Source organism: Aedes aegypti, chromosome 2 (genome assembly GCF_002204515.2).
Source record: "Aedes aegypti strain LVP_AGWG chromosome 2, AaegL5.0 Primary Assembly, whole genome shotgun sequence".
Taxonomy (NCBI): Eukaryota; Metazoa; Arthropoda; class Insecta; order Diptera; family Culicidae; genus Aedes; species Aedes aegypti.
This window is the reverse complement of record NC_035108.1, coordinates 296,512,420-296,540,333: the sequence shown is the minus strand read 5'-3', so window position 1 is coordinate 296,540,333 and position 27,914 is coordinate 296,512,420. Positions and strand designations below refer to the sequence as shown.

At 38.2% G+C, this 27,914-nt stretch overlaps 2 protein-coding genes across 7 annotated transcripts in view; one reads left to right on the top strand and one right to left on the bottom strand.

Moving 5' to 3' along the window:
* LOC5566513 (6-phosphofructo-2-kinase/fructose-2,6-bisphosphatase 1) overlaps window positions 1-27,914 on the bottom strand; it is a 399,659-nt gene that overhangs the window by 319,694 nt on the left and 52,051 nt on the right. The window lies entirely within an intron of this gene.
* Window positions 1-27,914, top strand: part of LOC5566514 (alpha-N-acetylgalactosaminidase) — a 254,907-nt gene that overhangs the window by 216,824 nt on the left and 10,169 nt on the right. For all 4 annotated transcript variants that reach the window (XM_021845467.1, XM_021845466.1, XM_001650856.2 and 1 more), the window contains exons 4-6: window positions 25,583-26,027; window positions 26,099-26,260; window positions 26,322-26,519. In XM_021845467.1, coding sequence (XP_021701159.1) covers window positions 25,583-26,027; window positions 26,099-26,260; window positions 26,322-26,519 — 805 coding nt within the window. The remainder of the gene's footprint in view (window positions 1-25,582; window positions 26,028-26,098; window positions 26,261-26,321; window positions 26,520-27,914) is intronic.

Sequence of the window (27,914 nt, the reverse complement as noted above, 5' to 3'; positions counted from 1 at the left end):
ATGAGCTCTGGCGCCTTTCGCGTCCGGATGTTTTCCGCCACGGCCGGTAACAACTATGTAACCTTTCACTATGGAAAACTGCAAAAGTTCTCTTTCGCCGGCTTTAAACGGCACTAACTTTTTGTGGCAAAATCCGCTTATTAAACCGAACCGACCGATCGCATCATGGGGACTGACAATAGAACGACGATGAAAAATCTTTCTCGCCCTAGCTCAATCGTGCTGGCTTTGGTTGGCGTGTGTGTGTGTCGGCCTTCGGGCAATCACTCTCCCGCATATGCTGAGCAACGTCACCGTAGAGATCGCTTCTTCTCCTACGGCTCTTCCATCCGTGCTGTTAGGTGTGGAGTTGTTTCGTCTTCGTTCCCTTATGTACTTGAGTGCGCTTATGTATTGAGAATGATTTGCTGTGCTGATGTTATTTGGCAGGCTGGTGACGGATGGTTGTCGCAGTGGTGCTTAAACTTTGACTGGCGGAGCAATGCCTTACTGTTTTTGTGTTATAATCTTAATGGTTGTCAAAGTTTTCTCCTGATACAATATCGCTAAACATACAAAACGTAACAATATATTTGGAACGAATATTCCATACAAACTTCAAATTGAATGCGCCAGCTGGTGGAGCAACCAATCGAGTTGGAATTTTGTCAGCGCTTTTTTCTTACCCTAAGGCACATATCTAGGGGGTGCCCCGTTGAGTTTTACAACATTTTTGTTTTAGGGCCAGTCTATTGTATTATGAAGTATAAGGGAACATATTGTTGAGCTCAAAGAGAAAATATTTATTGCAGTTTTTATAAAAAGCAGGGGTGGCACACTTGCCCCTATGGTACACTTACCCCAAAGGAAATGCAGGAATACGAGGAATGAAGATTTTGCTTTACAAGATTTTAACTGTTCTGATGTGCTCCATCGCCAACACTATCCACCAGTATTTTGTAGTTATGCCAATTAAATTTATGTTTGAAACATTTTTTTTTTTGCAATTACGTTGTATATCAGCCTACTTTTGAATAAGAACTTGATCAACATTAGGGCCTACTTTGCCTACTAAATGGAACCGTGTCGAAAAGTATCAATTTTAGGCACTAATAACGGCATCGAATAGCAGCACTTTTTAGTAATGTTTTGGCAATTGTCGAACTACTATCTGTTTGCCTCTATACCTCATTCATCAAATTGCTCTGAATCTCTAAACAACTTAGTCAATTAGATTCGGGTTCTACATCCGTTTGATAATCCTCGACTCGTGCTGAAAAAATCATCATTTTGCAACTATAGCATACAAACATGACCACCATTTAACTAGTGGGGTACGAACCTAAACACCGGATGTTCGCGTTCCTGCTAGAGATGTGGCACTCGTTAAGTTGACTCTTTTCACACTTTATTCTGAAACTGCCGGCACAAAAGCCGGAACGATCAGAATCTTCATGTAAGTTGTTTAATTATTTGAAATATAAACTGGGATCATAATTGACGTTTGTATGTTTTCATGAAACCAGTTAATGATTTCAAGATCCTGCTTCATGATTTCATGACGAAAAATGTTCACTTTTCATCACTAAAACCGGAATGAATTGACAGGTATCTAAATTCATGATTAATGCTTATGTTTTCATGAACCAGATTCCAGATCTTGCTTCATTATTTCATGACCAAAATTGCTACTTTTCATATCAAAAATAATAAATATAAATGACAGATAACTTTATCCATTAATAGTATCTACTCATGATTTCATGAATTTTATTCATGGTTCTAGCATAAAATATGTTGTGATTTAATGATTTAAAATGAGACTCTGCAAACGTAACGTACAGCTGTCTTTAAGGTTAAATGATTAATGATTTCATGACTTTTGATCAAGGTGTATTTTCATAACATGTAAAAACAGCTTCCTTCCAAGGCTAAATAGAGGAAGTCGAAAAGTGGAATTTTATGTACTGAAATCAGTCATGTAAAAAATTCACGCAATTCACGTCGTTCCACAAAGAAAATTGCTCAAGAATTCAATGCTTCAACTACAACAATGTGGGGAGTTATGACTAATTCAGGGCATCATTTGATTCCGTCCATCATTTCCTAAACTTTTCAATTGTTTGTCGTTTGCTACTGCTAAAAAGGAAACTGTTTTCATCACTTCCTCTTTCATGAGTGTCAATCATTTATTGTTTTATGTAAGGAATATTTCACAGCTCCATCCAATGAACATCTTTGCAGACAACGGCTTTGCCAATAATCCTTGAAATTAAGTGTTTAGATTGTTAACTGAATGTAAATACACACATTTAGTTAACAACCTAAGCCTCGAACGCAACAGAATTTTCTCAACAGGTGATAACGATATGCTAATTGCTTCAATCATTCGAATGATTACCACGCCGGCAGCCTCAACGTCGTTGGTCGCTGGTGGGTGTGCCATTCAACCGCCTGGACTTCTGTTGCGCAAATCGTTTGGCTAATTGAACCTGTACAAAACCAACGTTAGAGAAAATCTTCCAATTGCATCATTCGGTCTCGGATGCAATTTCCCGGCGCCTGTCGCAGCCATCTGCACAGAACCCCAACATGATCCCACCTGGCTGCCGCCGCAACTGCAGTTCATTCCGAGATTCAATTCAAATTTCGACACACATCCGAGCATCTTATGGCTCCCCGGGCGTTGATGATGATTCATGAAGCAGCTGACGAAGCTGGAGGGTAGGGAAACGCTGTGTAAAACGCGCCACCACAATATCTTCTTTTTCTTGGCATTACGTCCTCATTGGGGCAAAGCCTGCTCATTAGCTTAGTGTTCAATGAGCACTTTCACAGTTATTAACTGAGAGCTTTCATAGAAGTCAATGAACTTTCCATTACGAAAAGACACTTCAACATGCTTTTTTGTAGCCGTGGACTCTAGTATTTTAGCGAAATTTGATCATTTCATACGTTAACCCTATCAATTTGAACGCCTCTCATGCTAAAATTATTTCTAATTTCCACATCAAAATTTAATAAAAAATCAAAAACGAATTTTGAAATTTTGGGAATAAACGACTTGGGGCCAAATGTAGTTAATGGTTGCTCAAAACCCATCGGTGAAATTTAAATTTTATCGCAAAACTCTAAGCTCAAACGGCACTGAGATGTGAATTCGCAATTAAAATTGAGCTTTTCTTTAGGGGGCGCATTCTACCCCGTCTTCCCTTACTCGCTGTGGTGCATAACGAGCGACGAATAACGACGCGTGATTTATGCACATTGAACAAATTTGTTACTCTTGTAAATTAACTCCACTGACTGACGGCGGAGGCGACAGAGGAGCCTCGAGGGAGGGAGGTAATTTACAGCGCCCGCCGCGCGTCGAAATTATGGATTGCAATATAATCATAATTATGACATGGAATCATAAAGTTGTATGCAAACAAAATGAGAACTATTATGAGACATTGAGCCGAGTCGAGACGAATGGATGTTACAAGACGAACTGTAACAAGGTTGACCGAATTTTAGGTAGCAAGTTGCGTTATATGCGTCGAAGAAACGAGATGAGTTGCGTTATTTTTCAATTAATGACAAGGCGTCAAAATTTCGATTATTATAATAGTTTACAAAATAGAACAAATTTAATGAACTTTACCATTCGACCTCAATTTTTGATGTAAAATTGTAAGCTGATTTTAAAAATGAAGTCCACAAATTTTTAAGTAGAATCGTTTTTGGTGTAGGTCAGGTTAAATTTTTCAACTTTTAAGATAGTGAATTCAACTGACCTATAAGAATTCTGAACAGCTACAAACAAAATGTTAATGATAGCTTAATTAGGTTTTACCACATCCAGATGGTCGTGTTGCCTAACTCATAACAACTTCATATAAACAAAGAATGTTATGTTTGAAATGATACTAAAAAGCAATTGAAAATAATCCGTCTCTTCAAAAGATTTATAGTTAGCATAGTGGTTTAACCAAGGACAATTTTCGAGAGCATTCTTTTTGAGCGATACATAATTATGCTTCTCTCATCTTGTCCAGCATGATTTCACCGACTGAGTTGAGATAGGTGCCAACGTCGAAGTTCATGTCCTTTATATAGAAATCGAATCAATCTATAGCATGTGACCAGATCTGTCGTAATCCATTCAAATCGTTCGTCAAGCGACGAACCTTCGCTAATGAACGGTCACGGGCTTGCGCGCTAGCAGCGTTGACGGATGAGGTCAGAGCACTTCTTCCAAAGGTCCGATCTATTTAGGCAGCAAATCGAGTGATGCAACTCACCGCCGCTAACCGTAAAAAAAAAGGTTCGTGCATAATTTATTTCGAAACAGTTAGAAGAACACACGTCCATACGGGGATGCTCAAATATGCTGAAGCTGAAGCCCTACTAGGAGAGCTCCCCGATTTAGGCATCTCTGTGCGGATACCGCGCTGCCGTGTGCCAACTGTTTGATTTGTTTGAGAAAAAAAAAATCGAGCCAATCACCCAGTAGGAACATAAATCATGACCCGATGAGCGAGCAGAGGTCCGGCCATCGAAATTGGATGTGCGAAGGCCACCTCAGCAACTGAACGGTTTGACGCCTCCGCAGTAATCCTCGCGCATCGTATGGCAAACGTTACGGTTGATTGAGGTGAGAAGTAATTGGATATGCGCTTCTTACTAATCAAAATATTGTATCCACCAACGGATTCCAAATACATTTATACGTATTCTCAGTACAGATGCCCAGGGAGTCTAACGAAGATATGCGCGTGGGAATAGACTCTCATAAACACCTCCATTATGAGACCCATTATGAGTAGCAAGCCGTCCGTATTAGCATATGTTTTGCACCACCGTAGTGCAGCACATGCTGTGTCTTCGGATGCTGATGGTGAATGTGATTCAGATGTATCAGAATCAAAAAACGGTTGATCTTGCCTTTGGGATCTCTACCCTTTAAAACCCGAGCTAGGCTCATAGATTATAATGAACGATGGGAGGCTGCAATGGAAAAGGTCACAGGCGTATTGTTGCTGCCAAGTTTACCTGCCGTTTGTTATAGATCAAGGACGATTTTTATGTAGTGCAGAAGACATCAAATCTTGGCCTTAGATACTTTCATTTGAGCTAAAGCTTCTACTTGATTGACCGCCTAAGGAACTAATCAAATAAATGCTTGGGATTCCTCGCTGTATTACTTTCAGACAACTAATACCTAAGCCTGTCATATCAGAATGCAGCCCGTAAACACCAACGGCTTTGCACAAGTTCATGTGGCTTTCATAGGTATCCGGTGGGTTGTCAATATTTTCTTCTTCATTCTAGTGATACGTACCAACTGGGACGGAACCTGCTTCTCAGTTTAGTGTTCTATGATCATTTCTACAAATATTAATTGAGAGCTCTCTTTGCATGTGTATATCGTGTGACAGGTCCGAAAACAGTATATGCCCAGGGAAGTCAAACCAATTCCATTAAGAAAAAATCGCGGGTTCAAATGTCGCAGGTAATAGGAACTGGTAAAAATTGCACTTCGATCCAAATATGAATAAGGGATGTGACTTTTAGATGTGACAAGTTAGAATGTGAGAACTATCGAGCGATCACCATTCTTAATGCAGCCTATAAAGTGCTTTCCCAGATCATCTTCCGCCGTCTATCGCCACTGGCAAGCAGATTTGTTGGAAGTTATCAAGCCGGATTTGTGGACGGGCGATCGACGACAGACCAAATCTTTATGTTGCGGCAGATCCTCCAAAAGTGTCGCGAATATCAAGTCCCTACGCACCACCTATTCATCGATTTCAAAGCGGCCTATGATACCATCGAGCGCGAAGTGCTATGGAAGATTATGGACGAGAATGGTTTTCCCGGGAAACTGACTAGACTGATCAAAGCAACGATGGATAACAGTGCTGTGTGAAGATATCGGGTGCATTGTCGGACCCGTTTGAAACACAAAGGACGACAAGGCGATGGTCTTTCCTGCCTCCTGTTCAATATTGCGCTAGAAGGTTTTATGAAACAGGCGGGCTTCAACATGCGAGGCACGATCTTCAATAAATCCAGCCAGTTCATCTGCTTTGCTGACGACGTGGACATTATCGGAAGAACGTTCCAGGTGGTTTCTGAACAGTATACCAGGCTGAAACGTGAAGCAGATCGGATTGGTTTGAAGGTAAATACGTCGAAGACGAAATATCTGCTGGCTGGAGGAACAGAGCGCGATAGAGCTCGCATTGGCAGATGCGTGATGATCGACGAGGATGAGTTCGAGGTGGTGGACGAATTTGTCTACCTCGGATCATTGATAACGTCGGATAACAACTGCAGCAGAGAAATTCGAAGACGTATCATTGCCGGAAGTCGTGCTTACTACGGACTCCACAAGACCTTGCGGTCTGGTAAACTTCACTTCCGTACTAAGTGTACCATGTACAAGACGTTGAAAAGACCGGTAGTCCTGTACGGGCATGAGACGTGGACAATGCTCGAAGAGGACCTGCAAGCGCTAGGAGTTTTTGAACGACGTGTGCCTAGGACGATCTTCGGCGGAGTATGTGAGAACGGCGTATGGAAGATAAGGATGAACCACGAGCTTGCGCAACTCTACGGTGAACCCAGTATCCAGAAGGTCGCCAAAGCTGGAAGGGTACGATGGGCGGGACACGTTGTGAGAACGCCGGACAACAATCTCGCAAAAATGGTGTTCACCTCAAATCCGGCCGGTACAAGACGAAGGGGAGCGCAACGAGCTAGGTGGTTTGACTAAGTGGAGCAGGATCTTGGAAGTGTGGGGCGATCGAGAAACTGGAGGTTAGCAGCCATGGACCGAGTTAATTGGCGTAACATTGTGGCGCAGGTCATGTCTTGAAGGACGTAGAGCCAGCAAAATTAAGTAAGTAATGTGACTTTCCACTTACCCACAAAGTAGAGTAAAGTGGGGCAAAAGTTCGAGTGGGGTAAGAGTTTCTTTTTAAGATTTCTAGCTCAATTCAAAACAAATCTTATACATATCATGGTGGTTCGAATTCTATTCAAGTAAGAGACTTTCAATCCAAATATCATAAAAACCGATTGAGATCTGGAAATGTTATGGCTATTTGTTGTTTTTCGACGTGAATATTGTAATTTTTGGTCAAACTTTCGTTGCATGGAATCAATTGAAGATAAAATCTTTTTCAATATTTTATGTTAGGGCGTTTCTAGGCCTATCACAAGGTTGCTTTGAGGTGTATTAGTTTTTGCATAAATGCTTGAAAACAATGTTTGGCCCATAGTGGGGCAAAAGTTCGAATCAGCGGGGCAAAAGTTCGACCCATGTATAAAATCACGGAAAAATTTGCAAATTGTCTAAAATCCACATATTATCTTCAAATTTAGTTAAATTTGTCTGATCGTGTGAAAATTGTCACCAAAATTTTACATTTCCACCTAGTTTTGCGAAAAACTGCTATTTTTGAGTATATTACAATTAACCCGGTTTTGGGCAATTTTAAGATGAAAATTTAGTATGTATTTTTCGTCAAACTTAAGTTTACGGCTGGTGTAAAGTATGCCTGTCATAAAAGGATCGATATTTTGTGTTTTAGCCAGCGAACTTTTGCCCCACACTAGATTCGAACTCTTGCCCCACCGGTGGGGCAAAAGTTCGAATAAGACAATCAATTTTAAAACTGTTATAACAAAAAATGGGTAAATATTTTGACACAAGTTTGTTCAGCAAAATTATAGTCAATATGTTGAAGGTTCACTGTATGGTATTTGTTTTGTTTTAACTGCTATTGTTTCCCTGGAAACTTTGATTATACCACTAAGGTCGAACTTTTGCCCCACCTTACTCTATACATTTTAGTAGCTCTCATATGGTGAAGGAATATTAGTGTGTAATGAATAATGCTTTTAGAGACCGAGAATACATCTGCATCTCCACAATCACTACAGGAAGGGTGTTTATAAATGAGGGAAGTGAAAGATCAAAGAGTCACCTTTGGTCGATGATGGGAAAAATACGACTACAGTGGATCCACAATTAAGAATCGCCCACAATTTATGAATCAGCTGACTTTAAATGACAAAATAACAACAAAAATCAACACAAAACATCACGTAAACAATTTTACTCAAAATAAATTATAAGTGAAAATGTTTCCGTGATGTTTTGTGCTATTTTTTACTGTTATTTTGTCCTTTAAAGGCAGCTGATTCATAAATTGTGGGTGATTCTTAATTGTGGATTCACTGTATTACAAAAAACGAGTTTTGCATTTTTGTCTCGCCGTGAAAAGATATTGAATATTAAAAAAGTATGTTCTCGGATTTCCAATACTGGATGTCTTTGGCATGTTCAGGCTAATAGTATCTTGCCACACGAATGTGTATATCGTCACGAAAAAGGTCTGTTAGCAAAGACGATTCTATACCATTACCCGATGCAATTTACCGGAGGACCATTTACCGGAAACCCTTTTACCGGAATGTACCATTACCCGGAAGAACTGTTTACCGGAAAAACAAGTCTTCCGATTTTAGACGACCGTCATCAATTCATTTCAATATAATTTTTAATCTCGTTCAGCAGTTATGTCAGGGATTTCAGCCTTTTAAGCTCGCGGAGCACTTTTTTAAATACTGAGTACCTGTTGTTTAGCCGGATTGATGCTGTATGTTCTGTATCATCATCAAATCTCGATTTTTTATAATTATAAATCGATCTTTTAATTGCTACGAAAATCATTAAGTAAGATATGTGTTGTTCGGTCTTCCATTGATTTTGATTTTATTCTAATCTAAAAAATATTTGTTTTATTTGATTAAGCAAACATTCCTTAATTGGTTTAAAAATGACAATTATGCATCTAAATTAAACTCAAATATTTTAAAATTCTTTGCTAGAAGACGAATGAAACTGTATTGAATTTTTCGTCAAATATTTCGAAGTTCGTGGCTTGAGTATGGTAGAATTGCTTTAGTTGGAAAATTTCCCGACTTTTGTTTTTAGTTCGGACAACTGTGCGAGTGTCTGTAACGAAATATTTCATTTTTCAAGCCTTGTTCTGCACTCTCGGAAATATTCGTAATTTAAAAGGTAACAATATTACGTCAGCGCAATATGGATTTCTTCAACAAAATGTATGGAAAAACATCACCAACAGAGTATTTTTAACCTTCCAATTACAAAATATGAGCTCAAAGGCTGAACATTTTCTTAAAATACCCGAAGGCACATGAAAGTTCAATAATGATCGAAATGTTGACACCGTGTGAATAGGACTCGTAGAAACTGAGTTTCGTCATCCACCATAAAGTCGAAAACATCATAGGGTGAAGATGAATTTGAAACGAGTTCTAAATTTTCAAGAGCACACATTTAGAGAATAAAACAGCGGTCTTAAATTAAAATTTGATCGATTGGTCGCTATTAACGAGTAACGATCAAAATTTCAGCGCAATCGATTTTGTTTTTTTTTTTTTTTTTTTTGAAGCGAAGTAGGCCGTCACTTAAATTTTTACTGGGCATCGATGATTGTGGCTGATTTGTCTCACGATTGCGAACTAAAAGAAAATCACTTGGTTTTATACTCACATACCTGAAAAAGTATCAGCATACTTTCTGTAAGTAGTGATACTTTTCTGAATCAATATTACTTAGGCAGCATCCATTTATTACGTAACGCTAAAATTGGAAAGTTTTGACCCCCTCCCCCCCCCCCTTCCGTAACGCTTTTTGTATGAAAATTTTCAAATTTTTGTGTGAACCGTAACGCTCGAGCCTACTCACCCCCCTCCCCCTAGAGCGTTACGTAATTTGTGGATGCCGCCTTATGTTGGCTGAGTTTTATCTCTTTGAAATTGTGGGATGCAAAATCAACATGGCTGCCGAAACGAATGACGGGCTACTTACACTTAACGCTTTTTTTATACCCTTGAAGATTGTAGATATGGCTTGAATTGGTATAATTGAAAGCGTGTTTTTAAGCAAAAAGTTGAAATATTTCAAGATATTGGAATACATTTTTTCAAAAATGTCGCAGAGTATGATATAAAAACCGCACAAATTATACCACGCTAACCATGAACTTTCTCGATTTCAACATCCTCGAAAGTCATTGCCAATCTGTTATGGACAGATTGTTTTCGATCGGAAAACAATGTCCTCAAATTTCTCGGATATCTCTTCAAATGAATCGGATATCTGTGCATATATAAGCGTTTGGAGTTATGATGTTTTATATATATTTTCTAGTTGTGAAACAGTTTAGAATGTAATTTGAATATTGCATCAACATATCAAAACACTGATCTTGCAAAGGAAACGACATACAGCAGTGCAATCTTATTTTAACTTTGTGACTTTCGGGAAGCTTAAAAAAAGGGCAAGTTCAGTTGAATTTCGAAATGTTGCACATGGGGACGGATCTGGTGTAGGGATTAGAACACACGTCGAGGACCTTAGATCGAATCCCATGCCCGAGATAGTCACTTATGCTGTTAAAGTTAACTTTCATATTTTCTGGTAGTGCAGCCTTTAACAACCTAATTATAATCTATTGGATCATCAAACACATCTTTAGTTGTAAACATAGCACAGAAAATGGAGAATATTCGCCTCTGTTTCTTGATCAGAATGAGAGTGAGTCAGTCAATGTTACAAATGGTGACACACAGTAATCACAGTAATGGTGTGTGTCTGTTTTGTTTTCGTTCATGGCTCGTTATTTTCCACGAACGATAAATGTCATGCGTGTTGTATGAATTCAGGCGGATAAATGGGATGAAATTATGACTCTCGTGTGTCAATGATCGTTAAATTTTCCAGAGCCTGATCGTATCGCTTGCTCTTGCGAGGACGAACGATAAACACTTGTTCGGCATACAATGCGTTTATCGAATAATATCGCAACGCGAATCCTGCTAGGCGTGAATATATCATAAATTGCATCACTAACTAAAAGTGACTCCCAGATCTTTACTTTATCGCACTAACTCAATATCCTCTACATGACAACTGTGGAGATGCAGAAGATTCCTCGGTCTCTAGTAACAATGATTGTCTAACTAACATTCATCCCCTTCCCCGATTACCGTAAGAACGTGGCCGGCGCCATTATTGACTTTTAAACTATGAGAGGGCAACTACGAATTGTACGGTCACCTTTGCTCATGCTTGAGAATGAATGCAATATATCACGATTCTTCAGGCACCTCATGAAGAAACTATAATTTGATTTAAAAAAAAATCTGGATATTCCTTCAGAAATTCTTTTGTTTTCCTCCTGTATTTAATTCATCTAGAATCTACACTAGTTGGAATTATTTCAGAGTTGTCAGTCGTTCGTCATTAATTTAAAGGTCCAACTTGAGCTGCAACCCGCAAGGTCCAATTTGAGCAGCACACATTTCAATTCAATCGTGAACTAGAAGAAAGAGATACAGGTCTTCAAACATGATCATTTTGTATGAAAGTCGGCCTTAGGGTACTTTATCAATATAGTCAAACGATAACAATATAATGAGCTTTGGAGCCTAGTCATAAGGTCAGCGACTACAAATCAAAGTGGTGCTTAAACCGTAGGCTACGGGGCTGATATACAAAATTCAAATTGCTCGTATTTGAGCATAACTCTTATTTATTTTTTAATGAATTTTGAGGATTGTTTCACTATTAGTTGTAGTTTCATAAAAAATGCGAAGGTATAGCTCCGGATTAGTATTGTGGGCAAAGTTATTCCAGAACATCTCTGGGTCAGGTAGGGTAAAATGACATAAACTTTCTCTTAGAACTCATTCATTATTTGGAACCGAAATGTTTTCATATAAAATGCGAAAAGACCCGTTATTTGTAATAAGTTATGAGGGCCCAGGATATTTTTAAAATTTGTAATTAACCTAAAGGTAAGTAATTAACCTAAAGTAAGACTAAGGCCTCCAGAATATTCTGGAATTTTGCCATAATCAACACAGGTTCATAAGTTATTTTTTAACGATTGATATCTACGTTTGTTAGTTTACAGCACTCACTAAGCCTTCACAGACATGTCCACAAATTTTGACAAGACATTGGATGTTGGAAGTCATCAAAATCATCCTGGATCTCAGATCCCTATGATCTACCAAATCTATTACAGTCTATACTAACCCAGTTCTCTTGAAACTTTCTCGTTCCTATCCATAAAGCTTCATATGGCTCAAAGAGTGAAGAATTTTTTTCCCCTGTTTTGGAGCGTCTTGCTGGGTAGTGCTTCGTGAAGCCCAAGCAGGACAGTTCGGTTTTGCGTCATCCGATTGATTTTGCTGACGGATTCGCGCGTGTTTTCGTTGCCGGAATTTTTGTTTTTCTTCCTGTTTTGGAGCGTCTTGCTGGGTAGTGCTTCGTGAAGCCCAAGCAGGACAGTTCGGTTTTGCGTCGTCCGATAGATTTTGCTGACAGTTTCGCGCGTGTTTTCGTCGCCGGAGAATTTTTGGAACGTCTTGCTGGGTACGTATTTGGGAAGGCCCAAGCAAGACGGTTTGTTTTCGGGACGCCAAGAAGTTTTGCTGTCAGTGTCAGTTTTGTGTTCAGTCGAGAATGGATTACCAACTGGTGAGCAAGCATGGGAAACATTCACTCGAATATTGCGTTTCTCTCGCTCACTTCCACAAGCAGTCAAGAGCGAGATTGCCGTTTCTCCAACCAAGCGGAGAGTTTCAATTTCCAATGCGCTTTCTTCTTGTTCGCCGAGCGACAAGTTAGACAAAAACGGCAACAGAATGATTCACTACCGACTCCTTGTGCCGAAGGCATCCGATTGCTGTAGCGAATGATTCTTTACATTCCTATTCCGCACGAGTGGCATTCGTGTTTGAGAGCTGAAGAGCGTTCACTGACTGGGAATACACAAGGCAAAATGATTCAGTGAACGTAAAATCTGTACAATTCGCAGAAAGCTTTCAGTTATTGAATGGCGAACGCGTTCTTTCGTGTCTCCCATTTAAGAGCGGATAGGTGCTCTCTCCGCTCCGTATATCTTTTCATTTTCGGTTTATCTCAATCGCTTGCGATTCGTCGGGATTGCGCTCACCCTAGTAGCGTTCGGCAGTCATTGAACATTCGGTGGCAGCAGATACTTTGCAGATATTTTATCAGTAGCGATCGGGTGAGTGAGTGAATTTTCCCATGCTTGCTGGTGAGTTCGTTTCATGCTTATGATAACACATTTTTTCTTGAAAGCGTAACTTTTATGTAATATTAAAACAAACTTTGTATGGTTTGTCACTATAAGTGTCGGCATTATGCTTTTTTCTTATACAATTTCAATATACATATATTTTTCTCTTTTTGATATTATCTTTTGAATTGTTCGACATTGTGAATGTTGACGTATTTTCTAAAACTTCTACCATATCGAGACAAAATGCTCAGTAATACTCATATGTAATTTTCAAACAAACTATGTATGGTTCGTCACTACAAGTGTCGGCATTATTCCTGTTTCATATGAGTTAAAATAAATACATGCAATTTTCAGTTTTCGTCATTAATAAAAACGTCTTTTGAATTGTTCGACATTATAGATGTTGACGTATTTTTTCCAAAAACTTCTCGAGACAAAAATACAAAACTAGCTTTAAATACAAGTCGTATATTTCCCCCTTGTCCATGGATCGCATCACCGACCAGAGGTGACTCCCAGATCTTTTCCTCCCTCACTAATAAACACCCTTCCCGTGGTGATTGTGGATATGCAGAGGTATTCTCGGTCTCTAGAAGCAACAATCATTACACCCTAACATTCCTTCCCCATCCCAACTGACTGTAAGGACTTGGTAAGCACTTCGAGAGTAAGCGGAAACTCCCATCCCTTATTCATTTGGATCGTAGTGCAATTCTTACCAGTTCCGATCAATCACGGAGTAGCAACCATTGACATGTACAGTCAGTCTATGCTATGCTATGCAACTTAATTTATTTTTCAAATAACATGTTTTTAGCATATCCATACTTGATCATAAATCTCCGTTATAGTTAAAAATAATTGTTTCCAAGCTTATTGGTTGTACTATGAATATTAAATTACTCTGATGACAATATTTAAAATATCTACTGGATCTACTGGTACTTATCTCACTTGTTTAAAACATCTAATACTGAAGAATCTCCAAGGGCATCTTCAAAGCATTGGAAATGTGATTCGGATGTTTCCTTTTCTTTCTGGCGTTACGTCCCAATTAAGAGAGAATAAAAATTTTAAAAAATTCCGCTGCTTGTTTCACTCCGGGAACAACTCAAATTTCGGCTTTCCTGGGTACCGTTTTGATTCATATTACGGACAGCTTTTTATTCCGGACACTCTTCTTTGTATGGGAAACATTTCACACGAAATGTTTCAATTTTTGTCGTTCAAAAGTTCGCACTTCAGTAGCTCATTTCAATAAGTTTATTTCATCGATATCTATGAAAATTAACATTGTTCAACTGCATTACACGTTAGTTTAGTGGTTTGACGATTTCAATTGATGATTTGACTTCTTGATTTATGGTGTTCATGAGCTGTCCGGAATTTGAATCAAAGTGTCCGGAATTCAAGGCAAAAGTAAGGAAGTGTCCGGAATAAGAATCATGGAAAGTCCACACATTTGTATTTATTAAAAATTATTCACGTTGCGAAATCAAAATCTTCGCTCACAATTCGAAAGCTAAGTGTTTTCAAAGCTCGATAATGCGGAGGAATCATACAAACTGATTTATTTTATATGCTTTTAGATCAATTTTACTCCACTGAAGCCTTAAGTGTCCGTAATATGAATCAAAACGGTATATTTTTTTTGTTTCTTGACAAAAAGACTTTCGGTGTTTTTGCAGTCCTTTCTATAATGATTGGAGAATTTTCAAATCAATAATGAGAAAAAATTATCGACTACTGCGCCATATATGGTTGAAAATGTAATTGGAACCGTTTTTCCCATATATTTAGTTGATTTCGTCTATACAAACTCCAAGCTTTTTTTCACAGTAGCTTCTGTGATTCCAAATGAACAAATTTGGGGAGGGGTGTAACTTCTTATTTTTGTAGTTTAATAACTATTGACCAACTTTGTGTCAGGGTTGTATTCTAGGACTGTCCAAGATCTTTTCGCAACGGAAACGTACTTGACATCCTTGAACATAAAATATTACTGTGCTGCACATATGTGATAACTGTGATAAAATTCTCATGGTATACTAAGCTGAGAAACAGGCTCTGTCTTATTGGTTACATAATGGCAAGAAGAAGGAGAAAACAGATTCATATTTAGATCCGATAAAGAATATTCTTAAGCTGAATATTACCAAGACCTTCTTTTTACAATATAGACAGATTCAAAAATGATCAATTCTACATAGAAAGCTTTTAGTTGATAAATGAAAAAGTTCATAGAAGACTTCAACCAGTAAAACCTTTAACAATTTAATAAATATTAACTATTCTACGAGTATGATTGAGGATTTTGAAATGCGGATCTGTAAGAGTAGATTTGGAACCATGTTGATATTTTTCAAGATCGAAAAACTACTCTGATGTCTTCTAAACTTCTATTTCTTCGTAGTAAATTTATTTCGATCTGAGAATCAATTCCTCATCTAAACTGTGAATGGCAAGGTCGATCGTAGCTACTCGATCATAATACAAAAAAAACAGTCCTCATAGATCATCTGACCTATCGGTTGACACACCTAACGGTGTATCGCACTGCATAGATCAACGAACCACTATTTAACAGTAGGCCTATGCCTATGAGAAATCTCCGGCCAAGCGATCGGAATCAGCTGTAGGCACGCGGTAAATTGAAATTCAAGTGCACTTCAACAGCGCCTCATCATGATTCGAATTTCCAAGAAGCGCGGCAACCCTAGCACATTACAATGCAAAGATTATAATCTCGATCGAAACACTCGACGCTCGTCGACGCGGATCTGCAGCCTAAGATTGGATTGTTTCCATCGGGTAGAAAGGCAGGGTGACGGCTCCAGAGTTTATCTTGATCAAACTTGACAACAATTGATGAGTACAACGTTTGATTTGTTTCATTTGAGTTCTCAAATGAAATAAATCTCTAAATTGGCTTTACCTGAGTAACCTCACATACTCCGAAAAAATCATGTGAGTTTACGTCTTTTGGATGCACATAAAAGAAGCGAGTCGAATGACGTGAATTTATGTCACATTTTAAATACCATAACGTCTGATTCGGGAAATGCCGATCATAGTGACATCGTTTTCATGTCCATTAACGTGTAAAATTAAATTTTTCGTTCAATACACCTTCAAGGACACATTTTTGTGTCGTTCTATCATTTACATCATGTGTCATTCAGTCATACTATGAATTACGTCCACAGTAATTTCCATTATTTTTAAGAGTGCAGGGACCTCAAACATCATTGTTGCGGATGACACAGGACACTCCGCCAAAAGACGAAGCCTGCATGACACATCTGTAGTATATTGCAAAAATGTTTGAATATATTATTTGTTTAAACTTAAAAAATGTAAGATTTTTCGCAAAGCTTCAAAAACTCGACTCATAATATTCCCACATAAACCAAAATCTCTTTATTTGAAACTTTCAAAAATCACATTATAAGCATTCAAGCCAAATATAACAAATATATAAAATGTTTTTGGCAACTTATCAACAAAAAATCAAAACTTTGTCTTAAGAACAAGCTTTTGATCTTCAAACAAATTCTCAGGCCAGCCACGTTGTATGCTGTAGTAATATGGACTAGCTGGTGTAATACCAGGAAGAAAGCTCTGCAGAGGATTCAAAATAAAGTTTTGAAAATGATTCTGAAGCTTCCTCCCTGGTACAGTACTAATGAGTTACATAGAATATCCAATGTTAAATCATTGGAACAGATGTCTAATAAAATTATTAAGAGAACACCAGACGAACGCTAACCCTATATTTGTAGTGCGGTACAAGAAAGGGAAGGATCACGACCTCAGCGATCCGCAAACCTAATCATGATCTAATACGGATCTCCCCTGGCGCACGCCACTCCAGTGCCATCAATCTTGTTACCGTCGACGTGAACTTTATGAGGGCCCAACAGACACTGGCCAATGTAGTTTAACATCTCAATGCACGATGAGAGTTGGCGAAGGTTTCAAGGTATGGCACGCACGTGAGTCCCACCACTGGATGATAGACGTGGCCTTGAATTGATCACAACACAACCGACATGGTGTCCAAAGGCACTTCAGTAATCAAAAAGCGAAACCTTCGGATGCTGCTCTTGTTTTTGCCGTTCTTTAGACTCCGTCGTTGGGACCTTGACGACCTGGAGACTGGGGCGCTACATTTTGACACACTTGAACCTGCACGAGTTCTATACACGGCGCACATACGCACTGGACACAATTGAGCAATCAACTACAATGGAACTGAAATCTACTTAACGCTAAACTTGACCGATGTTGGCTCGAAGCTTGAAGGGTAGCTTTCAATGAACATTATCACCATAAGCCGACGACTGCTCTAGTACCTATCTAATTGCAAGCATGTTAAGTATCCAGGAACTCACGATTCACCATTAGAGGATCAAGAACGGTGGCACTCCAGCAAGTGTTGAATTTTAGATGGCATTGCAATTACCGAATTGTTGATCGTGCAATTCGTTTGAAGCCGAAGTTTATTGCTGTTGCATGAATGGCCATTAACGAGGAGTGGATGGATACTGCCACTTCAGTTGTTCAACAAGAAAACTAATTGTACTGTACTAATTGTTCGGATGCCAAGTACGAATCATGATCGCCCAAGGAATAAGTGATGGAAATTAGGAGTTATTCACCCACATGAAGCAAAAATTTGACTCATAACGCATAACATGGGACTGATCTGCGTTTATGGGCAGTTATACTCATAGAAGTGATGAATTTTTGTCGTTTATGGTTTGAAAAACCTGATAAAACCTATGAAAATATAAATTCCAGGTGTTTATCCTGAGACTATCTAAGATTTCCGAAAATGACATCGCGTGGTATGGCTCCTGAAAGATTGTCAAAAGTATGTATTATGATGATTACTAGACAAGTTTCACTGAATAATTCCCAGTAATTTTCGCATGATCTTTTTCTAGAGTCTCCACAAGATTTTTTCAGGGATTCATTGAGAGTTTCTTCATGGCCCTGTTACAGTAGCATAATGAAAATATTACATTTAATATTATTTCAAGGCTTAAAGCAACTTCAGAGAAAGAGAATGCTGTACATTCAAACTTCAGGTCATTTACATTATAATACTTTGCATTCAAAACTGGTGAAATTTCGAATATTTAACTTCATTTGTAAAAATGTTTCACTATTTCACTCATTAATCAATCTATGAAAAACTCTTGAACTCGTCGAGGGATCTTCCTATAAATTCCTCCAGAGATTCCGAATTTTTTTTCCCAAAACTCCACTGAGAATTTTTTCAAAGGTTCTTTGGAAATTCCAACATAAATCATTCAAAGAATTCTACCGGATATTCCACTGAGGAAACGTTGTAGAATTACCCAAGTAAAACCTTCAAAAAATTCTCGAAGTGTTTCTTAACGAATTACTTCAGATTCTCAAAGGGGGGTTTCAGCTATTCCAGCAGGCCTCTTAATATTTTTCTAGTTTTTTTGTGGGATTTTCCTCAGAAGTTTGCCAGAATTTCTCAAATAATTGATAATCTTTTATGGGTCTCTCCAAAATCGCTACTCGGATTACTCGCAAACTTGCTCTAGACATGATTGCAAAAACTTTTTCCAGCGGTCCATACAGGAATCTTTAAGGTAATTGCTTTGCAAGTGATTATACCAAAAATTCCATAAGAAATTCTTTTTTTTTAAGAAGTTATGAGGAAAAACCTCTAAACATTTATCGAAGCAAATCTTTGGTAGAATTCCTGAAATGATTTTAACCCATCTGGAATAGAGTCGTTTGGGATAATGGTCGTTTGGCATAAAAGACGTTTTACATGATGAGTGATTTAGAATGTGCAAATTCAAACACAATATATGTTAAATATAATTAATGGTCCTGACAAACTTCGTCTTGCCAGAGCCCATGATGAACAAAACAGAGATAGAATCATTCAAATCCGTTGACCCGTTCTCGATCCGTTTTGTGACATACAAACACCATTCCATTTTTATTTATATACAGTTGAAGAGACCATCGAGTTAGGGAGGTATCGACTTACAGAACACGAAACCAGTGCAACAGCGATCCAAGGGACCATCAAGTTAGCCATGAAAACCAACTTTTACTATGTTTCTCTAACTCGATATCGAGGTACGGAATATCGAGTAAGGGATAGATGACTGTAGATTAGCGTTTACTACTGTACTTTTAAAAATTGATATACTTATTTTTTCCATTTAATTTTTTTCAACTAATTCTCAGCAAGCGTGGTAAGTGTTCAGAGATTTGCCGAACGCAAGACGATGACAACAAGTGTTAAACGCAACTTAGGTTGTGTATTTATCACAAAAACAGTTAATTTGAAAACTAAATCCTGAGTGAGTTTATATTTCAATAATCAACAGTGGATTACAAGAATTGTTGTAACTTAACTCTCCATAATTCAATACTCTAGGGACCATCGAGTTATAGAACATGAAATTAGTGCAAATGCAATCCAAGGGACCATCGAGGTAGCCATGAGAACCAGCTTACTATGGTTCTCTAACTTGATATCGAGATCTTGGCCTATCTTGATGCATGGGAAATTCCTGGAAGGAATCGATCAAGAAAGGGTTTTTTTTTCTGATCGCAGTTCGCAGTTGAAAAGAAATGTCAGTTCAAATGGGAGTCGCTGTTGAAAATTTCTGCAAGGAATCAGTGAAAAATTTCTTCAGCAATTTTCAGCAGCAAATTAGGCTTAAAGGAGAGTTCGTTGTAACAGAGACGAATAGAGACATAGTAATCGGGTTAAGAATGGATACCACTTCTAGTACTACATTTCGTCCATTGGTACTGCAAAATGTACCCAAGATTGACAGATCGCAGTATACTTTTCATGGCATTCTAGATTTTGTTCTATTACAAGGAACATGAAGCACTTCATTTCGTCTTTGGCTGTAACATATCACTTTGACGGAATACATTTTGTTTGGAAGCGAGTTAATGTATGACGGAAATATTAACAAACTGGTTTTTAGTGATTATTAAAAAGCATAACTCAAGCGTGTGCTATAATAAGGGCATAAGTCGCATGATCGATTTCTCTTTATCGATCCTCTCGTCTGTGAATAAAAGTGACAAGATGCGGGTTTGTTAGCATTTTTTTTATTTCAGGGCGCTAGGTAGCGATACACTCTTGCGTCCTGAGGTGAAAAAGTGCTGACAAACTTGCGTCTTGTCGCCTTTATTTACAGAAGAGAGGATCGATGAAGAGAAATCGATTATGCGACTTACGCCCTTATTCTAGAACACGCTTGAGCTGAACGTATAAAAACCTCAACTTTTCAAAAATACGTAACATTTGATAAACAGAACTTGATGAATGAAGGAAAAAATGATATGCAAAATATTGAAAGCTTCCAATTATTGCAGCATGATTCCTAGGTATGGAAGCAATTGTTTTTTGTTCAAAATGTTTAAAGCTTCAATACTATTTATTTTTAACTCGTCATAAATCAAATTAACAACACAATTTTTAAAGTTAATAGTTGTGGCAAAATTTTAGAACGATCCAATATAATTTTTAATTTTAGAAGTGTAAATCAAAACATGGACCTCTTATTTTTGAAAGAAGGTAAAACATTGTGAATGAAATATTTATTTTTTGTAACAAAAACTTAATAAATACAGCTACTAACATACACGCAAATAAATTGTGCGGTAAAAACTACCATTTTAGGGGGTTAACTTAAGCCATATCTGTAGTCAAAATCAGATTGATGGAAACAATTTCTGTCAAATGGACCAGCAAGGTGGTGGGATGTACCGTAAAGGGACCGTCATGACGTAGCTTTTTGGTCTATGGGCGCCACGTAGAGTTTCCAATCCCGGGAACATTTCCCGGGAAATGAGGTATCCCGGGATTCTCGTTTCCCGGGAAATGATTTTCTGTTTCCCGGGATTCCCGTGTTTCTCGAGATTTCCGTATTTCGCGGGTATTACTATTAAAAATGGATTGACCATCTATTTTCAAACAAAAACCTTCGCATAATTTACTTTTCATATAATTTTAACCAGGGACCTTCGTTAGCCGAGTGGTTAGAGTCCGCGGCTACAAAGCAAAGCCTTAACCCTTAGTATAGTCTGGGTTCGATTCCCGGTCGGTCCACGATCTTTTGGTAATGAAAATTCCTTGACTTCCCTGGGCATAGAGTATAATCGTACCTGCCAAACAATATACGAATGCGAAAATGGCATCTTTGACAAAGAAAACTCTCAGTTAATAACTGTGGAAGTGCTCATTGAACACTAAGCCGAAAAGCAGTTTCTGTCCTAATGAGGATGTAATCCCAAGAAGAAGAAGATCATTATTAGCAATAACCTCACTAGATCTCTAGCTAAATTTTGATGTTGATTTGTTGTTCTCCGAAATCAAATAAAAATGATTATAAGCTATACTAAACAAAAGATTTTTCGAGCGATTTTTTCCATGAATGGAGTAGGCTTATGAAGTTTTCATGGATGTAACAGTAACAATTTTCAACATTAGACTCTAAGGTGTGGCCAATTAGAATTGAAACAAACATCGTTGGTCCATGTGTGCTCTATAACAATAACATCGCATAATTTTTTTCGCAGCTTAATTTGAACGCACTTCTGAGAAATTCAACATAGGAGAGAAGAAAAAGGAAATACAGTCATCTCTCCCTTACTCGATCTTGAAGGGACCATCGAGTTAGAGAGGTATCGAGAATAGAAATATTAGTAGTAGAACGCTAACTGATTTTAATTATTCTTACCTTTAATTATGGTTTTTCATTGTTTGTTCAATGTCTTGTCGTTGTTTATGTTTTTATAATTAATTTGACACTTTGATGCCCGGTACTCAGGCTGTCAGTTCGTGACAAACTAGATGTTGGTAACACGAACAGCAGCGACATTAGCATTCTTAGGTTAATGCTTCTACTGTATCGAGTTACAGAACACAAAAGCAGTGCAACTACGTTCCAAAGGACCATCGAGTTAGCCATGAAACCAACTTTTACTATGGTTCTCTAACTCGATATCGAATTACAGAATATCGAGTAAGGGAGAGTTAACTGTAATCACGCACAAAAATTTGAAAAAAAAAAAACATCTTGATCAGGAACAGAAATTGCAAAAGTGTTTTTCAATAAATATTTACTGTGTGGCTCGTACTGAATAACTACGAAGTAACTATTTTGACAGATCGTAAGCCAGGAAACGTCGGGCAGTTACTGTTCACCGTCAGCTGTGGAGAAAAGTCAGGACCAAGGATGGAAATCTAGTGATCATGACAAAATAAATGATGCATTGCGGTTGTTCTTTATCGTGCGATCATAGCAACAACGATTAACCATTAGTCGTCAAGTCCAAACACCGCGAAAAATGAATCGCTCGGCATGTGTGCTAACGATCAATTGTTCGCAAACCAAAGTCATAACTTTTGGGAGATTTTTACGTATTCCGCGTTCTGCCTTGTGGTATGCCATTTAAGATTCGAATATCAATCGGGTATGGTATGAGTGAAAAATTATGCCGTAAACGCGTTCTGATTCATGTTAATCGCGACTTGTTACAACATCCGACAAACGGTTTGTCCCGCGACAAACAGTGCATCGGATGCTCCATTTATCCTTACTAAGCGCGCGTGATGAGCTGTTCAAATCATGCTTCTGCAAGAGCAACGGCCCTCTTAGACCTTTCAAATACTATGTTATTAGTCGCTAGAGGCGATTTTTTCCATCCATTGATTCAAATTCAAACATTTTAGACCGCGGTTTGGCCAAAAAAAATCGGTGCTGCCGTGAAGTACCGTGCAATGGATTCGACTTCGGATATTGAAGCCTCTGATCATACCATGTCTGCAGACAACCAAATAGGGAACAACAATAGAGAAATGTGGCCAAATTCCGTACCGAGGGGTTGTTTGATTAATGGAATTCAAGGATTTTTTTCATGATAGGTGATACAGTAGAGGCATTAACCTAGGAATGCTAATGTCGCTGCTGTTCGTGTTACCAACATCTAGTTTGCCACGAACTGACAGCGTGAGTACCGGGTTTCAAAGTGTCAGATCAATTTTCAAAACCAAAACAACAAATGGTATTGAACTAATTAAGGCAATAATTATTAAAATCAATTTTGTGACAACAACGCCACTAGCGTTCTACTACTAATATTTGTATTATCCATAGTCGCGTGTTGTGTTTGATTGAAAAAAAAATGAGCTATAGTGTTCTACATACAGCCGAAAGTCCGGTTGAAATCTGTCGTTCCTCAGGTGATAAATTCTTCTACATCCACAACCACACAAATACACGAACGGGCTACTTTTAATTCTAGGTGTACGATGGTGAGCTTGCTTTAACACGATCAAGATTTGACAATAAATGGAGATTATAAGGTAGTTTTGAACAAAGTGCTTCATAACGATTTTTTTTTTAATTTCTTTATTAGTATCATTCCAAACATTACATTCATTTCTTATATCTAGGTGTTCTGTGTTATTAGACAACACTATCATCCTAATTTGGTAAAACAAATTTAAGATTTTATTAACATTTTGTTAACAACATATTACATTTCATTTGTCGTAGCAGTTCTGATTTTTTACAGGTGAGTTGATTTCACCTGGTTATAAGAGAAAACAACTTCATAACGATTGAAGAGGAATTCTCCATGCTGTGGTTCGACCGCGTAAAACGGTATTTTGGGAAGCAACGTACAAGAAAACTGTGGAAGAAATGTGTATTTTCAGTTACTTAATTATTATTATTCCATTGCTTCTTGGTGATATGGCTTTCAACGAACAGTTATCATAATTGTTCTATAATTTTAGCAATAGAAATATAATGGAAAGTTAAATAAAAAGTGACGCAATGTTGTTTCATTCAAACGAAACTGATATACATTTTTTTAGATTTTGTATACGTTAATCCGAACAGTTTCCGACATGATATGAAGTATCGTTTTATTTGTTTTCTTATCAGTTATGTCGGCTTGCATAGTATACATGATAAAACTAGCACAGTCGTAAAGTGAGCTGAGGACTTGCTTGCATTCGTTGGTCACGCAATAGCTTCTCTATAAAACAAAACCCGTTCAATTCAGTGTATCGAAGTTCATCTCATTATGTGGACTTTCCATTCTTTTTGACGATTTGGATTACCTTTTATCAGCTACACTTATTCCGTTCGTTTCACTTTTCTTTTCACGTCTAATAAAAACAAAACAATCCCTTTGACACTTTGAGTACCGTTGAATCGAGCCAATTGAAAATCAAGGCTACTGAGGTCGATCCATTTTCATCACAACCATTATATGGACCAAACAGCGCCTCTAGCGTTCTAAATCTAATACTCCTATTGGTGATACCCACCTAATTTACACCAACTCAGCCCAATTTAAAGAGATTTTGGGCTATTATGTATCGGAAGCTAAGAGCAAATGAAAGTATCGCCAAAACATCGATGAACTGTAAACTAAATGGGATGAACTTGTCAAAAATATGAATAAAAATAGTGTGTGCAAATTAAGTAACCGTATTGCGGGAAAAGTCCACCAATTTCTTGTAAAAGGGGATGAATTTTTCTTATTTTTACTTTGAAGCTTACAAGAAATGCAACATTTGAGTTAAAACGGAATTCATTTTTGTAGAACTATATCCAAATTGTTCCAATTTGCGTATGTTCTAATTCTAAATAGGCCACACCTTAGTTGGTTTGTATTCTAGCGCTTGAAAGGATTGATTCAATGTTGGTAAATATTATTTGAATTTCATACAAATTGTCAAGAATACGCTCCACATGGAATTTTGCTCAATGTTATAAACTTTCTTGTTTTGAAGCCTGACGATTAAAACGAAGCCAACAGATATTTTTAGAAACACAAACTCACAAAAAAAAAAAGAAGTAACCATAAAAATTTACATACATGCAATACGAATAACTTAAAAAGAAAAGTATATCAAATTTGCTATATTTTCAATTTTAATGGCAATTTTATTTCCCGTTTCTCGAGAAGTCGAATCCCGGGAAAATTGGAAACTCTAGCGCCACGGCGTCCACATATCAACTCTATACAAAAACTAAAGCAAAAATTGCATGGTGTATAATTTGGAAATATAAACAATAATTAACGTCCCTAGTAGTGGAACTATATTTTCGGAAATGGTTCATGCTATCTTCATGACAGTCCATACCACATACCGTTCTATACAAAAGTAGATTTTTCCGCTTTAAATAAGAAGCTCCTTTGAGTTTGGGACGAATAAGGGAAAACACACTACAGTATTAGCTTCAGTCCAAGCTACAATTTAGACATCAACCCATCATTAAATAAATCTCTGCCATCTCGTAATTGGCGCTTTTCCGCCACCTAATAACATTAATTCATCAAACTCATAGAAAAAGTATCGACTACTTGCTAACGACCTTTCTTCCTCTTTCTCTCTCTCCCCGCCTCGTCAACAGTGAAAACCTATTCCGCACGATGGCCGACCTGGTGGTGAGTGAAGGCTACGCCGCCCTCGGCTACGAATACATCAACGTCGACGATTGCTGGCTGGAAAAGTCGCGTGGACCTCGCGGAGAGCTGGTGGCCGATCGACGCCGGTTCCCGAGTGGCATGAAGGCCCTCGCCGATTACGTGCACGCCAAGGGGCTCAAGTTTGGCATTTACGAGGACTACGGTAACTACACGTGTGCCGGATACCCCGGTATTCTGGGCTTCTCGCAGAACGATGCCGCCCAGTTCGCTTCCTGGGATGTGGATTACGTCAAGTTGGATGGGTGTTACTCGCTCCCGATCGATATGGACCACGGTTATCCGGAGTTTGGACGGCACCTGAATGCCACCGGACGCGCGATGGTGTACTCCTGCAGTTGGCCCGTGTATCAGATCTACGCCGGAATGAACGTGAGTCTGCGAGGAGAGCGGTTCATAAATTACGCACCATTTAATGGAATCTGATTTTGGAATCGTTTCAGCCAAACTACTCGTCCATCATCCAACACTGTAATTTGTGGAGAAACTACGACGACATCCAGGATTCGTGGGCTTCGCTGGAGAGCATCATCGACTACTATGGAAACAATCAGGATGCGATTATCCCGAATGCAGGTCCCGGACACTGGAACGATCCTGATATGGTATGTTTTTGTTGGTAGTGCTGAAGATCTTGATCTCATGTTGATCCATTTAAATTCGTAGTTGATCATCGGCAACTTCGGTCTGAGCTACGAACAATCGAAGACACAAATGGCACTGTGGGCCATCATGGCTGCCCCTCTGATGATGTCGGTGGATTTGCGAACGATTCGACCGGAGTTCAAGGCGATCTTGCAGAACAAGAAGATCATTGCCGTTGATCAGGATCCTCTCGGAATCCAGGGCAGGAGGATATACAAGGTAGGTGGAAGTTGGTGTTGTTCAATGGATTATCCGCAGAAAGTTTACAAGTTGAGAAATTGATATAAATTGTCTACATGAATGGCAATACAGAAGATTTCACCAGGATTATTGCCTGGCAATATTCCAAATTTGTTCCTAGTGATTCATTTATGAATGCTTTGGTGATTACTCTGGGAATTCCTTCTGTAATATTTCAATGAGCTTCACTACACATAGGTACTTCTATAGAGTCCTTGAGAAATGTCTTCAGGAATTCCTTCCGATATTTCTCCAAGAATTGTCAAACCGTTTTCTTATTAATTTCACCAGATACTCTTTCACATGCTTATGCTTTCAATGTATTTCTCATGAAGTTCATCCTGGATTTTTCCAAAAAATTGTTTTTTAGCTATTATGACACTAATCCAAGTTTTCCACGATGAAGCTCTCCAAGAATTCTTCTAGAGATTTCATTGAAAATTCCATTGAAAAATCCTCCAGGAATTGCTTCAACATAGCTTAACCCAATTCCTACCAAAAGTTACTTCAGAGAACGGTATGTCTGAACAAGGAGATTATAAATATCGAATGTACATCGGATTTTTTCTTGTTAGAGATCAATATTCGGTCCAAATTTTCAAAACCGGAAAGTTCTATCGGTGTTTTTTGCATACATTATGTATGGTCACAAAACGGGATTTGCATAGGTTGTAGTATGAAAAATAGCTAAAAAATCGAACAAAAATTGATACTATATTTTAAAATCTTCCAATTATGAAAATATGTGCTGAATACTGAACTCTAGCGAAAAAAATTTGGAGCCAGATCCTGTTCTTAGTACTTTTGATTCACTTTGGCAGTGGGTTTTTTTAAAGCTACAGAGCTAATATTTGGTCGAGAAAAACCCCCCATGCCTAAGTGAATCATGGAAGTGCCCAAGTGGTTCTGCACCCTACATTCGATTTTTAAAATCTCCTGATTCAGACATAGCGTGAGATCATTTTGCGGTATGTTCCACGTGCCTTATGTAGTACAAAAAATCTCAGATTTCATTGATATTTCTTTTGGGATTAACTGCAAAATTATTAGCATTAGCTTTAAGCAATTCGCACAAATTCGTAGGTAGTACAGTCCTTGATCGTTGTATAAGGGTGGACTCCTTCCCGTAGGTTACCAAAGCCAAAGTTTATGACTAACTTCTATGATTGACGCATCCTCCAACAGTTGAGAGCTGTCCTGGCTACGTCCTTGCGAATGCTGGAAAATGCGAAGAAGTGGCTCTCATAGGTGTTACGGGATATTGTGAAATGATATTGGGAACGCTAATGCCACAAGATACGTTCGGTAGACGTTCTGGCAAGTGTGTGTATAATTTCAAACGCTACAGATTGGAACAAACTCACCAAATTTCTT